At 42.3% G+C, this 25,398-nt stretch overlaps 1 protein-coding gene across 2 annotated transcripts; it reads right to left on the bottom strand.

The window, feature by feature from the left end:
* Positions 1-3,158: 3,158 nt before the first annotated feature.
* On the bottom strand, positions 3,159-19,185 carry grhl1 (grainyhead-like transcription factor 1). 2 transcript variants are annotated; one of them, XM_084568889.1, is made up of 16 exons: positions 19,025-19,185; positions 16,641-16,830; positions 16,270-16,343; positions 15,585-15,718; positions 15,262-15,482; positions 14,589-14,671; positions 14,088-14,241; positions 13,889-14,000; positions 13,422-13,516; positions 11,325-11,568; positions 10,617-10,744; positions 8,432-8,460; positions 8,135-8,220; positions 6,028-6,113; positions 5,075-5,139; positions 3,159-4,496 (listed from the first exon to the last, which is right to left on the bottom strand). In XM_084568889.1, exons 1-16 carry the CDS (start codon positions 19,042-19,044, stop codon positions 4,382-4,384), a joined length of 1,836 nt encoding a protein of 611 aa, XP_084425015.1. In that variant the 5' UTR covers positions 19,045-19,185; the 3' UTR covers positions 3,159-4,381. The 2 variants fall into 2 exon arrangements, with proteins under 2 accessions (XP_084425015.1, XP_084425014.1); XM_084568888.1 differs by having other exon boundaries at positions 15,262-15,497.
* Between the last annotated feature and the right edge of the window lie 6,213 nt (positions 19,186-25,398).

Genomic DNA, 25,398 nt, shown 5'->3' on the forward strand with positions numbered 1-25,398 from the left:
ATAACCTCTTACTGTGTCCTGTTTTAAGTATGAATTATCCGAAGCCCATAAAAAGTCAACATTTTACTGTTGTACACGCATGACGTCTATATAGGCCACGTTATGTAAAACAAACAAACATGCAGACTGCTGAATTACTCTGGTTTCTGAACGGCAAAATGTTATTTTGTGTTGCATTTGCATGGAGGATAATGTCGTCAAAGAATCATACCTAATAACACTTTATACAGGAAAACTATTCTCTCACCTCCATGTTTAAAACCCATAAACTCAGTGTCACCCCTTTAACATATGCAGCTTCAAAAGACACAGCAAGACAATTTAGTCTATTACAAATTCATACTCATCTCGTCACCTCCTGTATTAACAGCAAAGTTCAGCTTTTAGGAATTTAACTAAGTACATTTACACAAGTACTGTGCACTTTTGTACAATTTTGATGTATTTTACTTCAGTATTTCCATGTTATGCTACTTTCTTCTGAATATATAGATTTGTGGTATAAAATATATATCGCAGGAGAAATGTGTTATTATACATTAAGCTATGTAGCAGTAGGTAAAATAGTTAAATAAACATTAAATGAATGAATCAATGAGTACAATTCAATAATATGTTCTGATATACTATAGCTGATATATAGATTCTGAAATGGGTCATCCTTAAGTAGGATTTTGACTACATCACTTTTACCCTTTCACACACTAGAATTTCTCCTTTTGTCATTGATTGTGTTATCGATCTCTGATTATCATCAAGTTGAATGGAACAGGTGCACAGCCACTATGTCTGGCAGGAATGAGGGAGCAGCCTACATTTCCTGCTCCTGATGAAATTGTTTTGTTGTGTATTTTCAACAACAATCCACGGCTGACCCGTAGTAGGAGCCGACTCTTAAAGTCAACTGAAGGATGCTTTGTGAACCACACAACACGTGACTCCACCTCCTCTCCTCCTCCTCCTACACATCCGAACGGAGCAACAACAGGGATTTCGCTTCGAGCGCCTGGCTCCTGATTGGTCAGAGTGGGGCTCTAAAGCCAATCTGTTGCTATGAGAGACTGACTCGTGTGCTGCTAGCTCGCTGTCTGTTGTCCTGGCAACATGGGGAACAGGAGGCAGGCTTGAGGGCTCCCTGGAGGAGCTTCCCTGGAGATGGTCTGGAGATGTGTGGTGCCTAATGATCAAGGCTCCGTGTTATCGTTAAACAATACTGTGGTGTTCTGTCTGGGCGTCTGGCTGTGCCGTGGGAACGATGTTTTTCTCCTGGTGGCTTGCTTAACGCTAATCAATGAAAGATGTACTGTACACTTTCAGAGCTCATATAAAGTACATTAAACCCTACTTGTGGTCCATTTTAAGTCTGTAAATGACTTATTCTCTCAAGTGTTTTTAACATTACTCACCAGTAGTTAGGAAGATGTTATGTGCTGCTTTCACGCACAGAAAGAGACTGGAGACCTATTGAACATTTTCCCTTTGAGTTTAATGGTTTAACGTTTAAGCAGTGACAAATGTACTTTGTGTCTAGACCAAATTTTCCATTTTCAACCTCAGCTAGTTACCTCGAGACGAATATGAGAGAAGCAGCAACATCGTGAGTCAACCTGGGTTCAGTGACATCTGACGGCAGAAGAAAAACAACCAAAATGAAAACGTATGTGTCAGTTTTTCTGTGTTTTCTGTGTGTAAAAAAGAAATCTAATCTATTGTTTTTCATGTGCCAGGAAAATGTAAACGTGTCAGGCAGTCAGATGGGACGTCATCAAAAAAAATAATAATAATAATTCCAAGTCTCCGAACAGAAAAGAAAACAGTTTGACCCATAAAAAATGCAGAGCACAGAAGTAAAAGAAGAGGAAGTAACCGCTTGTCCTGTGAAGGGTCACACACAAAAAAATTCATCGAGGTAGCATGACGGAAGAGTATTTTAAAACGAGATAAATTATCATCATTGTAGTGATTAAAACACTGCACCCAAATACAAAATGGAATTGAATCCACACTTCAATCTAAATGATTTAAGTCTCAGATCATATCTGTGAATGGAAAGAATTAAATTCCACCCAATCAAATCATTCTGAATAAACATAAGAAGTGTGCTGTGAGCCCGACCAGTTTCCTGTCCTCACCACAAACTGTTGAACAGAAGCTGTATCACGACACCAACTGTGGGTTTAGATGAGGACATCTCAAGAAAAAGAAAACTGAGCGAAAGAGCCGGGAGAGGGAGAGAGACAGTGGACGGGAAGAGAACAGATGGCAGGTGACACTTAAAGCACCGCAGCGAGGCAGTGTGACAACAGTGGCATGACTGGTTGGTTAAATTATAACTAAATGAGGCCCTCTTCCCTGCACGTACCTGCACACCTGAACCCATCGGGAGTGTCATCTTTTATGACTCTGCCTGCAGAGCTGTCAGACTGCAGCCACAGATACGCAGACGTATTATGAGACGATATATAAAGGAACATCGTCTGTAAAAGGACACAACAGATGGTCCGATCAACAAATGAAAGCACCATTCCTACAAATTACACCGACAGAAATCTTTTTGATTCATAATTGGTTAATTTTTAACTGCCCGACTCTGCAAAATTAAGTCGGCAGCAGTGCTAGGAGGTAGGAGACTGCATCTACACACAGCTGTGCTTCATGCTAACATGCTCACACTGAATGTTCAGCATGTTAGCATGCTAATATTTGTTGATTACCACTATTGGTTTCATATTTACCTGGTCATAAACCGAAGTAGTGAACAATTAATGCATGTTTTGTGTTGTATAAAACAGTGATACAACATTAGAAGCTAAATAACTAGGTCATACAAGTAATCCAGATTGGGGAACTAATACCAAACTGCAGAAATTTGTACAATCAAAGGCCAAATGCAGGAATTTGTGGCCAGGTTTTACAACCGAGCAGCTTCTCCTGCACCAGGCCGTCCTGTCATCATGCCCCGTTTCCTGTGTGCAGGGTTAGAGCTGATGCCCAGACATCTGTTCCCGTGGACACACACGGTCAACCTAATATGTGCCGCCGCTCGACACCTCAACCACCGAAACGCACCTACAGTTATTTAATTAAATCCTCCTGCATCTCAAAGACAGGGCGCGAGTTCACGGTTCAACAGGAACAAAGTCAAAGGACAAGGAGCATCAGCTGTAGAGAGCTTTTATTGGACACTTTGAGCATCAAATCCTTTACAAAACAAAGATTCAAAATGTGTTAACTTTCTGTCCCTTGACATGCAATGTTAGAATAACTTCATATAAAAGGAGAAAAAAAAAAACATTATATTAATAGGATTAATAGATATTTGGTTATATATGGTTAAAAAAAAAGCCCACATCCTCTTAATAAATATGTACACAATAAGTACTGAGATAGAAAAGAGGGATCATCATATTGATCCTTTTTTTTCAGTTGATATATACAACATTTCACTTTAGAAAATCTGTTAATATGTGTTCTATACTGTATTTATGGCAATTGAACTGGGAATTACTTTTCTGAACGTGTCTGAACTTAAACATCGTATTGCACTTCCAGGACAGCACTGACCTATTTCACTTGACATTCAGAAAACTACTCTACGGGGGGAAGGGTAGCTGGGTCTTTAGCAATATTATCAATATATTTAGCAACTGTGTAATACTTACAGAGAGGCCGTCATTTAAATTGATCTGAGGAAAAAACATTGCTAAAGCCACGTCATTCACAAAAAAAAAAAAAAAAAAGGATCCTATGCTAAAAAATACAAACATTTACAGTATTCTACTCTAATTATGTGTCGGTTTTACACACTAAATACTGCCATGTTTCATTTAGTATTAATACACTGAGCCACTGGGGCTTCATCAAACAATTTGCTTTCATCGCTTTGTGCGGCCAACTTATACAGATTGCAATCATCAGTGCTATGGCAAAGACAGGGGGGGAAAGCTGTTTCTCCTGATAAAATTCAAACACGTGACTGAATGAACGAAGGCCGCCGCTTGCGTAGCATGAGGTATAGCAGCGCTGCGATTGCTCTGCAAATCTGGACAAAAATTTACAAAAGTAGGTGCGAATATTAGAGAACAGTGTCTTAGCGATCGATCCTCACTCGTTGTTGTGCACAAAATCAGAACGAGTCCAAAAAAAAAATAAAAAAAATGTATAACTTACATCTCTAGCCAACGTTGTTGCCTATTAAGAGCTTTTGCAGTAAATACCGCTTTTAGGACTGAAAATTAAAAATAAATCTGTTTGACGCGGCACAGAGACATCGTGATTTAAGTTTCAGATCGAGTCCGTAATCACTGCATAGCTGGAAGCGTAAACCTGAAGACTCCAGTTGTCCTCCCCTGTTCAGGATTTATCCCTCTCCTTCCTCCGGTCAGATTTCGGTGAGGGTGAGTTTGTACATGCCGCCCTGCTCCTCCATGCTGATCTGGAAGGTGTCCTCGTTGGAGTAGTGTTTGATGATGTTGTCGTCCATGTGGACTAGAATACTGTCAATACAGAAGATAATAGTGTGTTAAAGTCTTGTTTTCTCTGTACTCCTCCCAAAGAAAGAATTCTATATTTTATATGTTGAGCTAAAGCCAACAGCTGGTTGGCTTAGAGCAAAACCTGTCTCTCATTATGCAAATGTAATCACAGTACAGTTTAACTTCTATTTTCAGATTACATGTGATGCCAATCAATCCTGCTCTTACAGCTCACGACTGGCTCATCACAGCAGCGAGTTTGATTGTCCAATTAACTCGCAAATGACCAAGTATTACACCCAGAGTGATGACTGCCAATTGGGATTATACTCTTTGACCTCCTTGTAAGTGGAAAGCGGCAATCGTGAATCTGATAAAACGCACATTATCTGATTGACATCCTTGTTATTTACATTCTGAAGGTAGGATAAATTCCTCAATAGCTTCATTTGCATATCGGAAATAAATCAGTCTAGAAAGCCCCACGGACAACACAGAATGCCTCATAAAAAGGTAAAAATATAATTTCTTTATTTTGTACTTGATTATTATTTATTTTTGTCAGACACGGGGTGAGAACGTAAATGGCCGACACTCACCCTTTCTTGCACTTCTTGTAGACCTTTCCGACCTTATCCAAGGGCAGCTCGTACTTCTCTGAAATCTGGTCCAAAAAATAAAAAAAAATATCCAAATTAACATTTTAAAAACATGCACGAAAGCTTTAAATTCTGAACCAAGAGTACACGGAAAGATTAGCTTGGAAAAAACAAATAAATAAAATAAAATGTCAGAAGCAGAAAAGCAATAAATAAATGGTTGACATAGAGCTTGAAAGAAATAAAGAAATAGTCAGCGGAAAGTAAGGAGATGGTTTTTGAGTTTCCTGTTTTATTTTGTTAAGTTTTTCCTTGTTTCCTGTCCTGTGATTTCCCACCTGTGTAATTGTCTGCCCCGCCCTGATTGTTTTCACCTGTGTCTCCTCTGCCCTTGTGTATATATAGTCCTGCCTTTCCCTTTGTCTTCTGTCGTGTCATACCATTTCTCTGTGTTCTCTGTTTTTTTCAAGCTCTAGTCTTGTCCTGTTATGTTCTTGTCTTTTTTGAAGGTTTTGAATTTTGGAGCTCCTGCCTTATGCAGTGCCGTGTGTTACTTTTGGTTTAATTAAATTCCTTTTTTGCCTACTCCTGCCTCATCGCCTGGTGTCCTGCATTTGGGTCTTAACCCCCTTATCCTACAGTGGCCTGTGTGAATCACCTCTTACATGTCACCAACTCTCCATAACTGCTGTGGACGACCCTTGTTCTCTAGTATTTCTAAACTTGATGAACCCTAAAGCGAGACCTCCTGCTCCAATGTTTTCGTACTCCCCAAGATGTCTCCCATTTCTTATTTCCAAGAACCTTGATTTAAGTACCCCCGTGTGTCCCCATAAATCCCCACCCCATCCTCTCCTTTGGATTAGTCCCGTCACGGCTCATGCAGCCTCCCATAGCCGCTCAGACACAATACAATAAGACAAAGTCAATACAAGCAAGAGGCAACAACTTACAGCTTCCACCAGGCCTTTCAGCGTGGGATTCTTCAGCATGAGGGCATCAAACACCTCCTCTGTTTCCTTGCGCACGTACAGCAGGACTGCGTGGTGAGAAGAGAGAAGAGAGGACGGGCGTCAAAGCAAAGCACATACGTTCGTGGACTTAACACAAACACGAATCCCACCTCGGACTAAAAAAAGTCATAAAAGCTTTTCTTTGCGTCAGACCAAACTGCTCATCTGCCACTTTGGCTCATTTGTGTGGATTTGTGGCTTTATTGCATCTCCATCTAACTTTCACAGCAAGCTCAAGCTCATGTACATATATATACATATATACATGTAGTACGTTTGATCTATTAGTAGACTTACAGCTACAAACACAACACTGCAAGTCATTTTCCTAAATACTCCCTATGCACGGCCTTTGTTCCAAATACGTAGAGGTGGCACAGAGCCTGGACAGCGTTCGCCTAGAATGTGCACTGATCATATGACGCTGGTGTGGTCGCACAAGGACACGTATACAAACAGACCCACCTCTCATTCACTACACTCGGTCATCTTTAAATAGACCACATTCTGATGTTATATTGTTTCCAACCTGTTGCAGGGAAATGAGACTTGTGTCCTCTAAATATGGAAAATGCTGCTTGTTTTCGAGGGGGCTTCTTTTTAAAGATGTGCAGAGGAGTTTTCACTAGTTTGAGCCACCTCTGTAGTATGAACAAACGCCAAGTAAGGGGTGGGCCAGTGAGATAAGTGACCATGCAGTGTCCACGCTCGGCTTCACACTGCTGTAGTATGTGCAGGCCATATCTGACGTGGAACACTGTGGACTGCAGCAGCTGCTGAAAATGAGTGGAACTAGGAAATTTTCGGATTCACTGATACATAAATACGATCCAGTTTTCTGACTGGAAAAACATGAGAAGTTATAAAACTTCATATAAGCCTTAAACTGAACACCTTTTGAAAAAGACTTGAACTAACTGAAGCAGATCACTTAAGTCGGTGTTACAGCATTTCTTTTGACGTGTAACCCCTGAAGTCGTAGTCACATCTGGTCAGACGTTGAGACACCAACAAGTGAGATTGTGTTTTATGGTTCGTTTAAACTTCCTTTGAATCAGATTTCTCAAACCAGATCACACGGATGCGCTGTAATTTGGATGTGACCCGATGGTATTAATGTGTCCAGACATCATCAACATATCTGCATTGCTTGTTGCGGTAATGCCGTCAGTAGACGTCAGCAAGCAGCTTTGCCAGAAGCTTTGCCAGAAGCTTTCCCTAGTGCGCCAGAAGTTTATTTTGACATCTTTCCACAGACTCCCCGTGTCGACCTTATCGTCGCGAGTCACATTGTGACAAAGACGCTTTGAAATCCGACTATCTGGACTGTGGTGCATCTGATTGGTATGGGGTTTGTGTCCAGTTTACGACAGATTTGCCAAACTAAATCTGAATATGCCAAAATATTTAGTAGTGGCGGTGTGGAGAAGCCCTAGAGAGCTCTGGAGGCAAAGTGTCGGATTGCAAAAGTGGAAAAAAAAGTGAATTTTCAATTAAAATTAAAATTATTTTGTAAAAGAGTGTTTGTCAACCCACTCAATATTTCTCAGGACCGACTGCTCGTGTACACACCTCATCAGTAGCCTTGCATAATCTTGCTTTGCTTTATAAATTGACAAATCAAATTGAAACTTTTTTTTTTTAAACATCAAGATTCAGCCTGTTAAAAAATACATTTTAAAACACACATTCAGTTATTTATTATTAGAGTAAAAGCCTTTTGTATGTGCAGGAACAGGATGTAGGGTAAAGGGCACGGGCTTGTTTGCATGTATGTGAGCATGGAGTGATCAGTGGTATTTTGTTGGGTTTGTGGAGGCCTCAGGCACGTGTATGTGTTTTGAAAGACCTGAAATAATCACATGGCCCAGCGAGTGTGTCTGTGTGTGTGTGGGGAGCTTCGGGGGCCAACCATAGAAAACACACACATGCATGTGCGCAGACTTTAACACAGTGTTTTAGCCCCAGAGAAGAGCAGCACTCAAAGGCCCCTGATCGGCACATGAGCGTGTCACGGATGCACAGCGACGCTCATACTGTTTTGTACCTTTCTTCGGTTCCTCCAGTCTTGCCATCTTGTTTGGGGGTGTAACGAACTCATCATCGCTGAAGGGTAATCTCTTCATGCCTGAGCTGCAGTGGACACACACACAAATCACCATTTAATGGACTTAACAATCAGCCATAAATCTTTGGCACGTACACACACACATGACACGAAACCCATAAGCATTTCCTAGAAACAGCATCTGCATCGCTGGGTGCTTTATTCTGGGAAGGTGTCAAAGGTTGTCTCAGTTCAAAACTACCAGAAAGTGTGAAATCAGAGCCTCAGTGAACTCACCTGTCTTCTCCATCTTCTGTGGGGAAAGGCTGCAAAAGAAAGAAAGGAGAGGAAATTCACTTAAATGGACCAGAAAAGTTAGCGTTCAGCTCCACACAGCGTCACAGATGACTCTTGACTTCTATTAGCGTCAGTTATAGATGTTTATTGACGGGTTATCACATATTTACGATGATATCTGACATTAATGCGTGCTTATATAAGATTTTTATCCTGCCGCCGATATGCCCGCACTTGTAGCTCCCCGTGTTGGCGGCTAAATCAGTCAACTGGGTCAAAGGCAAAGTCAACATCCAAGTCCAAATGGTTTCCTGTGTTGACCCATTTATTTCTCCTTTATCGCAGAGAACTGAGACTGGTCAACACAAACCGGCTCTTCAGCTGTATAGGCATATATGCAGAGCAAAGTCTGTACAGCTGGAGTTACACATCTGGACTCTGACACCAACGCATGCTTCGTTTTGCGCTTCACGCGATTATAAAGTATCGAAAAACTCTGCTCAGACTTGAGTGTTATTTTACATATGAGGAACGGAAAGCTTTGAAACGCAGTTGGGCTGCAACCACAACTAGTTTTTGTTACTTATTAATTAAAAAAAAAAATCAGTTTGTCTAAAAAGGATCAGAAAATAGTAGAAAATGTCAGTTTTTGTTGTCTTTTAATTGATTTCTTCTTCTTCAACAATAACCCATTTTTGCTTTTTACAGTCATTTTTTGCACAAGTAAATCTGCTTTTTGCAGATCACAAACCACTACCTCACTGTCTCATAGTTTTACAGTTTTAGCAATTATTCATTTGTAAAGTTTCCACCACCACACTGTATACACGGAATGTCTTTTTATTTCTATTTTTCTCTATATATTTTGTAGTGGTGTTATGTTTTGAATATATTTTTTGCCAAATTCCGCACTACTGTGACAAGGAAATTGTCCCATTCGTGGGATAAATAAACAATGTCTTATGTCTTATGTGTCTTCTAATAACTAACAATAATTTATTTGTGTTAAAATAACAGACCATATGCTCGTTTCTGGCTGTAACCAATAGACATTTGGCATGTGTACTTGAATAAAATGATCAAAAATGCTTAATGGCTAGTAACTTTTCTTTTTTTCATACTTGGAAAGCTGCCTTTCATCCTGCTGAGTCCTGTCCTGTATCGACTGCAGACTGTTAATAGAATTCTATTCTGAGAGGAAAGTCAGTAAACCCAGAGTTTTATCAGAAACTGATAGTAGAGGGGTCAGTAAAGTTCAGTGTCATTGGCATCACCAAAAATAACCCCCCTGTTCCTCCCTCTGCCCCGCTGGCAGCAGGGCAAACTTGGCGAGGCGGAAAGAGAACATTTTATAATTTGCGCTCAGCTGGGGCTGCTCATGATCCGTCCAGCAGGGGGAGCTCAAAGCTCACAAGTAGTCAAGTTTCTCAATGGGCAAAAAGCCTTTTAGATGTTGACTGTTCTTTTTTACAATAAATAAAGCAGCTCATTATAAATGTGACATGATAAATTGAATGTCACCAAAAGACTAGTGCATGCAGGGGTCAGATGTGCACATGAACACATGTAAGTGCCATGTGACGGGTTTATTCTGCAGGGACGAAGCAAAGCTCAGAGTCCATTTTAGGAGAAGATGTGTTACTGTCTTTCGTCGCTTTATAAAAAGCTAACAAACTGCTTATTTTCTGGCCTCATGTGTAACTCTGGACATCTCCTTTTTCCAACATAGTGTACCTACAACTCAATATCATAACACTCTATTTATGCATCTAAGCGCTCTACTTGATCCCCTCTGCCTCGAGCACATGCGCACTTAAATTAAGGTGCGTGTACAGGTGCTATGTTCTGACCCCCCTGGGTTGTTTTGAGTCGCTGGTAAATGATTCATGATGTGAGTAAGCATCCTGAAACCAAGCCATCATTTTGTAGGATTCCTATCAAAGCCTGAAACCAGAACTCTGTGTTCCTGCCAACTAGCAAGCAGGCAGGTCACCTCGACCCAGCTGGCAGATGAGTGGGTGGAAGCTGATAAACAAACTGTTTATGGACCACCTAAGATACTCCAACTGGTACATAAAACCACCAGAAAGCGTGTTCATGTTTGGAAATGGCATAGGAGGAAGGTCATTCACAGCTTACTTAAACAGTACTGTTGGTTTTTTGTGGGTGTGTAGTTTGCACTCACGTGGCGCTGGAAGGTAGAGAAGTGAATGTCAGGGATGAAAAGGACCGGCTGGGTCTCAAGGTCGGTCATCATCTTGAAGATGGTCACATCGTTGCGTTTCTGGAGGATTGGTAGTTTCACATCTGCATCTGGGAGGAGAAGACGGGGAGCAGATTGATAAGTGTCTGCCTCGTGCATCAGGACAAAGTCAAAGTCTGAAAAATCTGCATTAATAGATTTGTGCGGCCATTTGGAGCAGCTACAATTCAGCAAACAGAGCATTGTGTTTTCTAGGCAATGCAAGTTCAATATTCACTCCTGGCTCTGTTTCAGTCTCCACCGAGTTTGTACTAGTTGCTAACTTTGGCAGTTGGATGTCTCGTGCTGGAAAAGACATGGACATGAGCAATGAGGCTGAATCGTAACAGTAAAGTTTAGGCTCTGAAACCAAAACAATAGCTGAAATAAGCTAAAATGCACCGTGCGGCTTTGAGCAGCTAACTGGCAGCAGGTTTAAAGTTGTCAGTAGTCATTTGACCTTTGACCTTGGTTCTATAAAAATATTTATAGGTGTAATTTATTTCTGTTTTTATGGAGCACTCATGTCTAAACTTGTCTTCTTAACTGTACTGCTTTGTTACTTATTATTCTGATGCAAATCAGGGAGAGACGACCAGTGAACAGTAGTTTCTTTGCTTGTGCGCATTCTGCAACTTAAAAGGGACTCACAGGCCACTCCACTGTTGTGCTCGACGACCTTCCCTTTCCGGCGGGACTGCTTCCTCTCCTCATCTCGGATCTTCCTCTCCGCACCCTTGTCACAGAAGACTTTGATCTGGCAGTAGGCGCGGTGGATGGGCTTGTTGCTGCGGTTGTTGTAGCTGTACGTGTCGATCTGCAGGTTCAGGGGGAGACCCTTCACCCCCTTCTGAGAGGAGAAGTCCGTGCTCAGACAGTTGACGGAGATGAAGATCTGCGGGAGGGAGAGAGGACGGAGGATGAAGGCAGGCGCAGACAAAGAGAGTTTAAGTCTCAAAAGTCTCAGGTGGTGAAATTCACAACGGTTTTGTTAAGTTTGTTTTAAAATTCACTGAGGGCTTTTCTGCAGCAGGTGCATGTCAGCCCAGGTCTCCAGACCGCGCTCAGTGATCTGTGCTGCCCTCATCTGGTGGACTTCAGCAAACACATGCTCATTTTCTTTCCCTTTGTCCTCCTGATGCTTGTACTGAAAACAGGTTACCATTGTGTCAACAAAACACACAATCAAAAGAGAAGGTCTGAAAACAGCCAAAGGAGGGTAAAGCCACAGGGCCTCACTGATACCAAGAATTTTATCTTTTTCTTTTTTAACGTATTTGTGCATTCAAGTGTTGTGTAAACATAATGACAAATGTAACGATGGAGGTTATTAACAGCGAGGGAGGCCTCAGTTCATCCTTAAATACTAATTTATATATATTTTAGTGGGATTTGTCCACACACATGGAAATTATGTCTACGCATCGTTAAAACTATTAGTATTTACGAAAAAGCGTTGTAATAAAATCAATTTATATGTAAAAAACTTAACGTTACATGTCTTTCTGCTGTATTTATACATAAATAACTGATGATTATCACTAAAGATTAGCATATCATTTAAAAAGCACTTGTGTAATTCATCTTGTATTCAGTGTTTGTTTTTTTAAATGATAAAATATCATTCATTCATTGTGTTAAGCTAACACAATGAATATATATATAATAAACGGATTAAATGAAACTTTCTTTGATGAGACTTTAAATAAATATCAAATTGGTCCTGCCAGATGTACACAGAAAACCAAGTACACACAGCTTCATTTGAAATCTAACACCTCACTGAGGAGATGCTCAAACAATGTGGCGGGGCTGTTACACACACTCGGTGAACGAAAACACACAAGGATGAACATCCTATGGACACAGGCCTCCAGCCATGAGACAGTTAGACCCACATCCTGGTGCATGTGTGTGCGTGTGTGTGCAAAAGAGGTCTGCACATGTGACTTTATTTATGCAAAGTGTAGCCTACAGAAAACAAACGCGAGGCGCTGGGGATGAATCGCACTGGCGTGTTTTCTCTGTGTCTATTTGCTATAGCTTGTCAGTCGTCTTCCGTCTTAGGAGCAGAGCCAGAGGGCTGCACGGGTGTTGACAACAGAGACGAATAGACAAGAGTGAATTACTGGAGTGGAGTGAAGAGGATCTTAGCCGCCAACCGTCCGATCTTGTCGTTGTGACCCCCGTGCCCCCTCCCGCTGAGTTTCCTCATTCCTGCACTCTTTGTTGCTTGTGTCTGGCGTTCAGAAATACCTTTCAACATTCAGCACCACAATAGGGGTGACAGGCTGGTTGGACCAGTCAAGAATGTAGGAGCAGAGTGCAGGGAAACTCATGCGCACACCTCCTTGTTTCTACGCAACCCGAGTAAACACACAAGAGGAGGGGGGACACGACATGACGACATCCTCGCTCCTCTTTTTAAGCCGCTAACCTCTCTAACGGCTATTTTGGAGGATCACAATGGACAAAGGGGCTGACGATTGGCAACGAAAAGCACCTGAAACCCGGTCGGTGGTTAAATTCAAATTAACGCACACAAGAAGAGTCTATTTTTGGCTTAAAAGGTTTTAAAGTGTGTTGATGTGAAAAGTTCAAGGCTCGCATTAAGACTGCAAGACAAGGAAGTACACGGAAACCTTGGATCACCAGTGACCCTGTGAACCAAACACTGAACTTGTTTTTACATGAACGTGATGGAAGAGGATGTCAGACACCTGTATGTGGGAGAGTAAATGTGCTTACCTTGGCCTCCTCGTTGGTGTCCCAGGTGAAGGAAATGGCGTTGTAGGAAATCTCCTCAATGTTGGCAATGGTGTTGAAGCTCTCCTTGTAGTCAGCTGGAGCGACAAAACAAAAAAAACAAAAAGAAAACGTAAGGATCGGTTAAGACGTAAGGGAATAAATGACAACCAAAAAGGAAACTCTAAGAAAAGGGTGATTCGATATGATGATGAGACATGCTGAGATTTGTAAAGGTCGCAGACTTAACGGTAATCCCTCGCCATCAAAACTGAACTGTGACAATCAAACAACACACCTTTTCTCACTAAGCTGCCCTTTCAACCAGCCTCTTAAGTGTCCAGACGCAGGTGGATTAATCTCTCAAAACTAAACACCCTGATGACTCAACTGTCAATGCTGCTGCATTTCAGTGGAGTTTCTTTGCATTTCATAGCGAGCGTTACGACTGAAAAGCACGCCGATCTTACCGATGTCAAGACACCTCTGTTTGGCAGTGTGCTGTCTGGAGTGCCAGTACTTCCAATGTTTCAGCTGGTCGTCCCTGCACTTCTCCTCTCCGAACACCACCATCACTACACTCTAAAAGAAAAGAAAGAAACCTTGATACCTTGTAACATTGATATTATTATCCATAACAATTTTCCTTTATTGGTCTGTCTTTCTTACCCTGACTTTGGTGATGGGTTGCTGCATCCCTTTGTTGTCAACCTCCCTGAGGGTGATCGGGTAGAACTGGCCCTTGTTGAGGTACGTCATGGTCCCATCACCCGTCTTCTGACGCAGAGACTTGGATGCCTCAAGAGTGTACTCAAAATTATTCCTAAAATACACAGAAATAAGGGCAGAATTTAGTCAATGCTCAGAATAATCGGGCACAGATTTCCACACTAAGAAAATTAACGTTTCTTTAGTTTGAGACAGAGATAAAACTGCAGCCTCAAGCTAAAAGGGGCTCAATGGGCTTCACTTGGCCACTGCAGCTAAATCGTGACCCAAAATCAGAGCGAGGCCAGATAACCCCCGTGCATGCAGACTCTTGTCTTTCACATGGACGGGGAATCCGGTGTCTCCCCTGTGGCCGAGATGAATGAAGCCATTCTGCAGCGTTGTGTCAAACGCTGAATGGTGGTGGAAGTCGGACGGCGGGCCGGCGGCAGCGCGACTTACCCCGGCACAGTGTCGAACTGAGCGTACTCGTCGTTCGCCATGGATGGCATGCGTAACGGGAGATCTCCAGGGAAGGAAAACACCTGCGGCGCACAAAGGGACCAGATAGAGACAACGTGTGAAGTGAGGCACGGGAGAAAGACGATATAAATCCACTTCATTGCTTTGATTTTATATCTCTTCCTGTAATGTTCAATGTATTTATCTGGTGCCACCTAGTTTTCTTTCTGCCATCAGTTTGTGTTTGTGTTATTAATTCATTCTTCCCCTTCGTGCCCATTTTGTTTTCTGTTCAAACATGGCTCTGTTGCTGCCCCCCACCCCTCCTGTACAGGGGTTTTGTTGGGTTACTCTTTTCTGAGGTAATTCCCCTCCAGGTTAAAAAGAGAAAGAGCAGAGAGAAAAGGCTTTGGCTATTGTAGGAGAAAAGTACAGCACTTTATTGTGTTGGTGAGACAATGGCATAATAACACACTGGCCACTATTTTGGCATGTTCAAATAAAACCAGGGAAGGCTGAGCCCACCGCTGGCTCCATGGGATCAGGTGAATATCCTATTGTCTGATGGGAGAGATCTGAGAGAGGAGAGGAGAGGAAAGCGAAGGAGAAGAAGAAGGGGGGTTGTAGGGAGAGCATTAGCAGGGTTTAGAAAGAGCGGGATCGAAACACTCACCTCCTGGGAACCATCCTTGAAACCCTCGGAGAAGGTGGAGTCGGGGGGCGTGCGGGACTGCGTGTTCGGGCTGAACTGGACCGCGCTGTGGGCGAGCTGCCGTTCAAAGACGCTGACGTGGCCGTCGCTCTCGCCGCAGTTGTTTGGCACGGTCACGGAGAAGCCGTGGGTGGGCACCTCCGTCTTGATGGTCTGGTAGTTTGGCACGGCCGCAATGGAAACTGTGACAGTAGTGTCTGAGTGAACAAATTCAGCAAACTGACATTCAGGCTTTCTGCTAATGAACCGCCTTTGTCTGTTCGTGTTACTGAGTGTGAACAGACCTGGTGAGTTGAAATGGGCCCTCTTGTCCTGAGCCAGCTGAAGAATGTTGAAGGGCGCTTTGAGGACCTGGATCCTGTTCTCCATGCCGGCTTCCTGGTGAGGAACTATGGAGTGTCCTGCCTGGTTCTGGTGCCTGCAACAAAGAAATTCTGTTGGTTTTATCTGATAAAAATCATCATAACGCTCAAATATATGCTTTCAAAGCTACTTTGCAGTTAAAGGTAAAGGCCAAAACTACTAATATACCTTGACATGGACACATCTGCACACATTCAGGATATATTATATATATATGTTTTACTGTTTGATGGGCTTAACTTGGGTTTTCATATTTTGGAGATGCAGATTCCCGTAGATTAATGTTTTAACCAATTTTCCCACACTACACTTTAATTTTTACAACCCTTTCAGAGCCTCTCTTTATCTTGATATTAGAGATTAAGGATGTTAGTAAAACCTTGTGAAAACAAACCCACTAAATTATGTTTAAACTAAAAACGACTCATTGTTTGACACTGTGGAGGAAGCTGGAGCTCCCCCCCCTCAAGGATAAAGGTGTGTGCAAACAGAATTTAAAATTCAAAAAATTCTCCCTATTCTTTTCGTCCCATTGCCCTCCGCTGTGCTTTCATTATTATTTTTTTTATAGGAGGGGGTGGTATTAGGAAAAGGACCGCCGCTCACCTTTTGTTGGGATCCACATCAGAGACCAGTGCATCTGTCTTCTGCTGATGTATTGTTCTCTTTTCCCTGGGCACCTGTATGTGAAGGTAAACACAGCCGCTCAGCATCTGACCACATCACATCCAACAGCCCGGGTCATCCTGCTGTCTATAGTCAGCATATATCAGTTACATGGCATGGCGTCTGCCTCACAGATGTTACTTAATGGCTGGATGTCACTATGACTATGAATGAGGATCATATAGGCAGCGAACGTATAGGTATAATTGTGTAACTAATCCCCCCTGCGAGTGATTTTGCGCTGCTCAGCGGAAAGATGGAGAAACTTTTCCTGCATGGTCAAGAAAGTCTAAGATCTCTAAGACTTGCACCTTATAGTAGTCGTAGAGGAGGCCGAGGGCTGCAGCGCTGTCCTCGTCTCCATTTATGCTCATCATGGCCTTGGTGGCAGCCGTCAGTGGGTTCTCCAGAAATGATTTCCAGGCCTCATCTTCTGTGGTGAAGGAGCGACGCTGGGCCCCATAATTCAGGTCGTTCTGGAGAACCAGTACGGCACGCTTACTGCAAAAGAGGGAGGTGTATTTTGGTTACTGTGCACAAATGAGTTGATAATAACACTTGGAAGTCTCATGAAATGTCCACAACCGATACTACTTAAAAATGCCCATAAGAGCTGATAAGGCTGCTTGGATTCACATCTCCCTTCATGAGCTTCTCCTCATGCATCAGAGAGACTGATTTTCCGCTCTGACTCGCCACAAGTTCACCAAGCCGGGACCTAAAATCTCGGCCTCGTTCAAAACAGACAAACAGGTTATAAGAGAGATCGACTGCGTAGATGTTTCTTTATCTGCAGGACCTGTTGTTCAGGCTTCTCGACGATTGTGCAACAAATCTCAGCCATCGAAGCGCAGAGGTGTCTCGAGAAAACTATGCTCTACAGGCTCGTCCAGTGTGACGACTCTGGGTTTTTTCGCTGCGCCCTCATTGGCTAAGAGGCTGACCGCATGTGACGCACCTGACCCTGCAGCATTCCTGCGTTTTAACAGCTATGAGAGAACCAGTTTGTGGCAAATAATCATGAGTTTTAATGAAGCCTGCATCTTTCGCGCCCATCTTGTGGCGCCTTTTAGAGTCACTACTTCACAAACAGGAATGAGTTGGTGGACCAATAAGAATATTTTAAGTGACTGCCTAAGTCTAAAATATGAAGCTCTTGAACTTAACAGGAAATTAAAACACAGCTCTCAGTTTGTACAAACAGGCAATGTTCCTGCAGCGTTCCAAACGAAGCTGCCTGTTTACAGTAAATTTAAATGTTTGCACAGGCCCCGTTTACTTAGATGTGCTCAGCCTAACTACTTAATGAAAGTAAAGTCAGTTGTCATTAAAGTTCCCTCAAGATCATCAGCTTTTTCTCGTCAGACTTCGGAAACCACACACACCACCGCCACCACCACAACACATGTTCGGCCACCAAATCCATGAGCTGATGTTCCTCCACAACAAAGTAATTATTGTAAAGTGTGAACGGAGTGGCTCAGTTTCCATGTTGAGTATCTACAACAAATACAGCTTCTTTTTTTCTCTCAATGGTCAGAGCAAAGTGATAATTAGTAATCCTATATCTAATTGTGCTATTCATAAAAGGCAACCTGATAAGATCCATTATTTACAAGCCAATAAAACTCTACGGTAACATAATCTGTCGCTTAAACAAACAAAAAAAAGATCATTTTTAGATAGAAATTTGGTTTAATTTGTAGAATATAAAGCCAGTGGGACATCTCTGCAGATTTCTTTTGCCACTTTTAATGCACATTTTTAAAAAAAATGAATAAATTCTACATGATCATTAAGAGAAAATCTATGTGACTAATTTCCGAGCCTTTAATTTGACCAAACATTTAACCAATGTAGAGTAAAATCCACTAAAACCTCAGACAGCCCTGTGCTTGCTTACATTGTCTGAGATGGGCCAACGCCTAGCAGGTGTACAATTTCACTCCCCTCAAAACTCTCCTTGTCAATGCCCTCAAAAAAAAAACATACAGAATAAGGGCTAATCGTCTCTCACTGGGCAATATCTGTCAGAAAATGAAGCTCTGGACAACAACAACAAAAAAAAAAACGTGTGCAGACAGAGAGTTTTCTCTATAGCTGACAGCTTCACTGCTCATGTCCATGTTTATACCTGAACAAACATCATTAAGACTATCCACATAACTGTTAGAGCTTAAAGCAAAGTCAAACACTAAACCACCCAACTCTATCACGGGACAGTTTTTTTTTTTTTTTTTTTTATATTCTAACAGGCGCCTTGGCTCGCACGGCAGGTGGAGATACACCTGTACAAGCTTGAACATGACAGGTGAAATGAGCGGAGTTACACCATGGGAAACTATGAGATAGTATCAACTCGCTTGGCAGCCAGTGTCAGAGTAAACTTACCCATTTAAAAGAAAAAAATGATATGATAGTCCTGAAGTAACGCTTAAAGATGCAACATAAATACCATTAAAAATAAAATAAAATAAAATAAAAAATGTGTGACCAGCTGCTGCAGGTCAGAAATGCACTACTGTGTGACTTTTAAAAATCCGTGAGCGCAGATAAAAAATAAAAAAAATAATAATGCAAAAGTAATAATCCAGATATAACGATAATAATAATAAATATTTGTTACAAGGTTATAATGCTATAGCGTCAACGTGCTGGTGGTGCAGGCTAAAAGTGGAGAGTCAGGACAACTTACTTGTCATGCTCCTGTGACATCTCGGTCGGTCGAACTGGACTTTCTAGTTGGTACTGAAAATCCGACCCGTCTTCTTTACCGTGGAAGACTCCGCCGCTAACGCTGGATGAGGGCCGCGGCAACAATCAAGGTGTCCCCTACTGTAAGAACGGGTTTTGTCGGCTTTTCTCGCTTTTTTGGGAAACGCTGTGGAATAGAGGCCGGTTTTACCTGTGACAAGGCCGCGGATTGGATTACAGGTGGACGCGGGGGCGGGGTCTCGCTGTCAATTACAGCGTCCGGGGCTGTGATTGGTTCACCGGGGGTGGCCTACCTGCAGCAGTGGAGGGACTCGAGGAGAACCAGTTAAAGAACTTTAAAAGCTGTGATTTTATTATTTTGTCTTGATAAAAGAGCAGAAATCTATGCAAATATTGAATTAAAAGCCGACAAGGTTATTATTTGTAGGTTATATGTTAAAAATATCTGCTTATTCTTCTTTCTGCAGAAGTATTTTCAACTTTCTGTCAGAAAAATTTTTCCACAGTAAAGATATTTCTACTTGCACAATTATTTACAGTATCTATACATTTATCAGATGCATGTTACACTTTCCCCTAAATGTTGATGGAACTGATTGCAGACATTTACATTATATAACAGTTAACATGAGGCAAGAGGTTATTGTTCCTCATCAAACCAGTTCGGCTTCATTATTATAATAATAATAATAACAGAAACATTTTGTTCAATATGAACAGCATCCTGTGAACTAGTGCAGAAACTAACCCCTTGATGATTTAAAAGCACTCTCAGCTTTATGAGGAGCACAAAAGTCATGTATTAAAAAACAAAGACAACCACTGTTGATATATGGTCTTGGGGGTTGCATTTTGGCCAGCTCTTGTCTATGAATTAAAACGCATTACGGTGATTTTAAGCAGTAGTTATGTTGAGTTTTGTACCCTACTAAATCTGCAAAATCTTAAAAAGTTCACATCATCTGAACACTCACTGAAACTTCTTCTTGTCGCCACACACATGTGACGTAATGATCCCCACACATGGCCGTGGGCCGGTTTTTCCTCCTGTTTAACTGTAACTAAGCCTTTTGCATTAAATTGACCTGCTATTAGAGGATGATGATACTCAGAGTTGTTTACATTCTCTAGGAGGGTAGATTACCATCAGCCAGCACAGCTGCAAGGTGAGAAGCAGGCAAATTAGTCTCGATACCCCCAGAGTCATCAAAAGCGTGCAAATACGTACGATGAATTAGCATGCAACCAAATCAGAGGGGCGTTGTTTAAGGGGCCAGTTTTGATGGTTAACAGTTGAAAGCATCCTGACATTCATCTCTATCTCTATCTACTGTATCTATGATATATTTTATGCTGCTCTACAATACCGTATTTAATCTCAACCGCACAATACTATGGGTTTAGCTGTTAACTGTGGGCTGACCATAAAACAAACGCAAATGAGATGAAAAGAAACACTGAGTGAAAACAAACAGCTTTGTCAGAGGCAGAGGGGGCTTAAAAGATGCTATCAGCCATATTCAAAGTTTCCCCTCACACAAACAGAGACAGAAACTAACTGTATCCCCCACAACCACTCCCCTCCCCCGGCCTCCCCCTGACACACACGCACACAACCACAACCACACCAACACAACACAGCCGCAACCTCCTGCTCCTGGATCCTGGTTTACTGTTTATTTATCCCAGTGGAAGGACACCTGCTTCTCCTGGAGCTTGTTTGTGTTTGCACTTCAGACATGGGATAACACGGCGAGGGAGGGATACAAGGATGTGTGTGAGGGAGAGCGAGGGGGGAGAGCGGAGGCTGGGAATGCGTGGCTGCTGATGGTGGACGGGAGTAGATGCTGACTCGACAGAGCACACAAAACAGCCGAAACAGAGAAAAGAAAGCAGTGGTGGAAGCGTGAGATCACGCCTGAGAAAGGGCCCGCTCAGGTGTGGTCTCGGGAAGCGGAACGCACTGTAGATCTGGTGGAAGTACTCAGATACTTTATTTAAAAAGAGGAATACTTCACTACAAGTAACAGCCCTGCTTTCGAAGCCCAATCTGGAGGAATCCCAAAAAGATTCTATCACTTCACAACTCTCTGCAGATGATTATGATGCTATTAAACGTTTTATTTCTCTGTGTGAATGCTGCATTGTTTTCTTTAGCTTAGCGCTGATGAAACATGGGTGTGAAATTGCATCTGCTTTTCTCTTGCCTTAACAGCAGTACGGTCCCTTATCTTTCTCCAAAGTGATCCATAAAAATTGCTGCTCCAGAGCTTTTAGACTTCAAAATAAACTCGTTTAACTCCAGCGTTGGTCTTTTCACACCAGCTGACCGTCCATTTCGGAGATTAACATCAAACTGTGATTCATATTTTGGCGTCATTTTCTCATTTTGACTCACCTGTGTTGGAGACTAATCAGGGCTTACTGGATGTTCCTCTCTCCAGACTAGAAGGTGTGGCCAATCCACCTGCTTAGACTTGCTATTTTGCTTAGTTTTATTCCTTTATTTATTACTTTTATCTTGTGTTTCTAAGTTTACGACTTTAATTCTTGCAACTTTTGGCGTGATAGCTAATCCAGAAACGTGTTAACATTTCATTTGACTTTTATTACAAACAAAGAGGCTTAAATAAGACACAGAGAAGGAAAAGACGAAGTGAAAACCCACTTAAAACACCAATTTCTGTCATAAAAAAGGGAAAAAACATCATGATCTCTGCTCAGCAGGCTGAGTTTTTTTTTCTTTTTTTCTCGCTTGAATTAGTCTGCTCTCCAACAGAAGTGAACACACACCCAGGCCGGGCCCGCTGTAGTTGCTGGCGTTCAACAGCCCGAGGCAAAGGGATGATCTCATGTGACTGTTTGGAAGAGGCGAAGAGACACAAACACAGGTAGGCCAACGAAAAGCACCCAGACACGCGTCTCTCTGATCTGAAGTTTCCAACAGTTGTTTTCAACGACTCCAAGTCTTCAAAGTGCCTTTTCTCTTTTCTTTTTTTCCCTGTCACTCACCTTACAGCATCCCCCCTTTCATCCATCCTTCCCCTGTTACCTCCCTCATCCTAGAAGTCAGTTAGTGCCGTCCCACCTCACTCCAGGCATCTAACTGGGATGGAAATGAGATGCAAATCCTTTCCCCACTTTTCCGGCATGCGAGCACATGTCTGAGCTGACGGCTCGTCTAACTGTAATGAGGTCTGTTTTACTGGACCATCAGTTCGGGCCTGAAGTTTGGAAGCTCATGGTAAAGTGTGTTGTTGCTGGGTAAACAGTTAGGCAAACCTGCATGAACAATGAAACAGTGTTGCTTTGTGTTTGAGGATCATCACCATGTTGCTGTTAGTTGTTGTGCGGGCAGAGCATTTGAGTTTTTAAAGTGGTGTGCACTGGGTGGGATTTCACATCTGTTGCACTCAGCCGTTGCGAAAGATGAGTCTGATCTACAAATATTATTTTATTGACATTGTGGGACTGTCATCACTCGCGTATAACTGGTCACCCGTGGTTTACCTACAGCCTCCTTTGCTGTTACAAGCTTTCCAACCGTCATTCTTTGACAAATTATTGTTAATTGACTGAGGGATGTTTGGAGTCGAGCGTGGAGTTTGATGATCATGATGTTTTCCAGTATTTTGCTGAGGCCAGAGTTAGATGCTATCACATTGTTTCCCCGCTGATTACAGTATAAACACTGAGGGCACAGCACACCCGCATGCACACACACACATATGAACACACACACGCAAGGGGGAAACAGGTCAGTGGTTTTTCCAGGTGTTATTGGATTCTGGGATTCTTGATGGAGCGTTTGTGTGTTTTGCTTCACAACACTGCTGATCTTGTAGCCCTGAGCTGTGGATTTTTACTGACCATTCAGTCTGCTTAAAAAGACCCTTATTATTAATGTTATTCACAGTGTACACGGCTTCACTGTTATGATGATTTGTCAACGTGTGCCTAATAAAGTAGAGTAATAATAGATCTGCTTAAGCAAAGCAGCTGGACTTTGTTGAGACTCTGACAAAAGGTCTCTTGAGTTCAAAACAACAACAACAGGGTCAAAGAGCTCAGCCCAGGAAGGGGTCAAAAAGTCTGGGACTCTGAGGAAGCTGTTTGGATGAAAGGTATAACCACTTCAAGAAGCTCAAACAAGTCTAGTAGCTTTATTTCGATAATTAAATATTCCAGGATGTGAATATTCCAGGATGTGAGTTTCTTCTCCTGAGAGCTTGGGACAAAAACAAAACAAAATCAAAACATAGTGAAACTGGTCATACAGCATGACCCACAAAATTGGCAAGTGTAGAAAATAGTTCCCTTTCTATTTTTAATTGATACAGGAAAGTATACTCCCTGGTCCAAAAAAAATAAAGTCTCAACCAAAAAAAAAAGGTCACACACTCTAATATTTCGTTGGACCGCCTTCAGCTTTGATTACAGCACGCATTCACTGTGGCATTGTTTCCATAAGCTTCTGAAAAGTCACAAGATTTACTTCCATCCAGTGTTGCATTCATTTTTCACCAAGATCTTGTATTGATGATGGGAGAGTCTGACCACTGCTCAAAGCCTTCTCCAGCACATCCCAAAGATTCTCAATGGGGTTAAGGTCTGGACTCTGTGGTGGCCAATCCATGTGTGAAAATGATGTCTCATGCTCCCTGAACCACTCTTTCACAATCTGAACCCCATGAATCCTGGCATTGTCATCTTGGAATATGCCCGTGCCATCAGGGAAGAAAAAATCCATTGATGGAATAACCTGGTCATTCAGTATATTCAGGTAGTCAGCTGACCTCATTCTTTGGTCACATAATGTTGCTGAACCTAGACCTGACCAACTGCAGCAACCCCAGATCATAGCACTGCCCCCACAGGCTTGTACAGTAGGCACTAGGCATGATGGGTGCATCACTTCATCTGCCTCTCTTCTTACCCTGATGCCCCCATCACTCTGGAACAGGGTAAATCTGGACTCATCAGACCACATGACCTTCTTCCATTGCTCCACAGTCCAATCTTTATGCTCCCTGGTAAATTGAAGCCTTTTTTAGCCTCACTGATCTTTCGAGGAAAAAAAAAAAAAAAAAATCAAACAGAAATCTTTCATTTAATAGATTAATTTAGTACTTTTCAAATGCAATCACAGATTTGAGTCTTGAGTCCCTACACACTTGGGTTTTTTCACTTTATTCCAGTCTTCCTAAAAGATACTGACAAGCTCAGACTGGATGGGTAGCGTCTGTGAACCGTCATCATCGGGTATCTCTACAGATGTTTTGTCTCGGCTGCTGCCATTAAGAGACTTGCCCTGAATCTACGTCCCTCATGGCTGTTTGAGTTTACCCAACATTTTTGAATTCACCACCCCTGTCCCATGTTGCAAGAAGCTGTTTGTATTTGGCAGCATGCATCCATCCCTCGGGGTCTGATCAAGTTTCCCTGTTGCTGGGAAGCATTATGTTAGGATGATGCTGCCACCGCCATGTTTCGTTAGAAGGACGCTGATGTTTTAGCCCTGAGCAGTGGATTGGACTGATCATTCAGTCTGTGATTTATGTCATTGTACAAACTCTTCTTCAAATTCTACATGTTTTTATTATGGTTTTCTTAAACGTAAGTGTGCAAAAAAAGTCTGTTGTGTACAATATACTATTGCCAACTGGCATGGTGTAAAATGTTAGAAACGACAGCAGGAAGAAGGAAAGAAAATCGTCATTGTCAAACAAGTCTGTGAATCCTCCTTCCTCCCTGCTTGCACGGAGCTTCCTTCAATTTCCATCTCGAAACATGTTCATCCCGTGAAAAGTGACACCTTACTAACAGTTCAGTATTTACACAAGTCACAAGTTTGAGGCCTTTATAAGCCGTCGTGCAGGCTTTGTGTTGTGCTGCTCGAGGAATGCCGGCAAACAGATTACACGGCATTCCTGCGCGATCATGGACACTCCAGGGAGCTATTTTGAGAGTCGCATCCATGGGAAAATGTTGCATTTAAAATCGCGCACGTTACTCTTGAGATAAGGTGACCGAAATCTTAAAGATAACTTGCAGAAGAGAAACTCTCACTGTTATCACCAGTCCAGTTTTGTGTCACACTCTTTTATTGTTTAGTTTTGCACTAATTTTAGAGGCGTTTTAACAGAGAGACGAGTCTTTGTGATGATACACATCGACTTCTACTGCTGTAAGACTCTGATCAGGTGACGTCTCTGTTAATTCTTCTCACCAGGCTTCATTGCTGATAATTGTTCAGTCCTGCTCATCGCAGTCTTGTGACTTGCAGGTACTTTCAGGAACACACGGAAAACAATGTTTTACCTTATGTCCCCAGGAAGCTGAAAGGTGTGGAAG

Source organism: Chelon labrosus, assembly GCF_963514085.1.
Source record: "Chelon labrosus genome assembly, chromosome: 20".
Taxonomy (NCBI): domain Eukaryota; kingdom Metazoa; phylum Chordata; class Actinopteri; order Mugiliformes; family Mugilidae; genus Chelon; species Chelon labrosus.

Coding starts and splice junctions, on each gene's coding strand:
- grhl1 (XM_084568888.1), bottom strand. CDS start 19,044: ATGTCACAGGAGCATGACAA. Junction 15,719..16,269: donor GATGTGGATCCCAACAAAAG/GTGAGCGGCGGT, acceptor TCTTTGTTGCAG/GCACCAGAACCAGGCAGGAC. Junction 14,242..14,588: donor CAGTTCGACACTGTGCCGGG/GTAAGTCGCGCT, acceptor TGTGTATTTTAG/GAATAATTTTGAGTACACTC.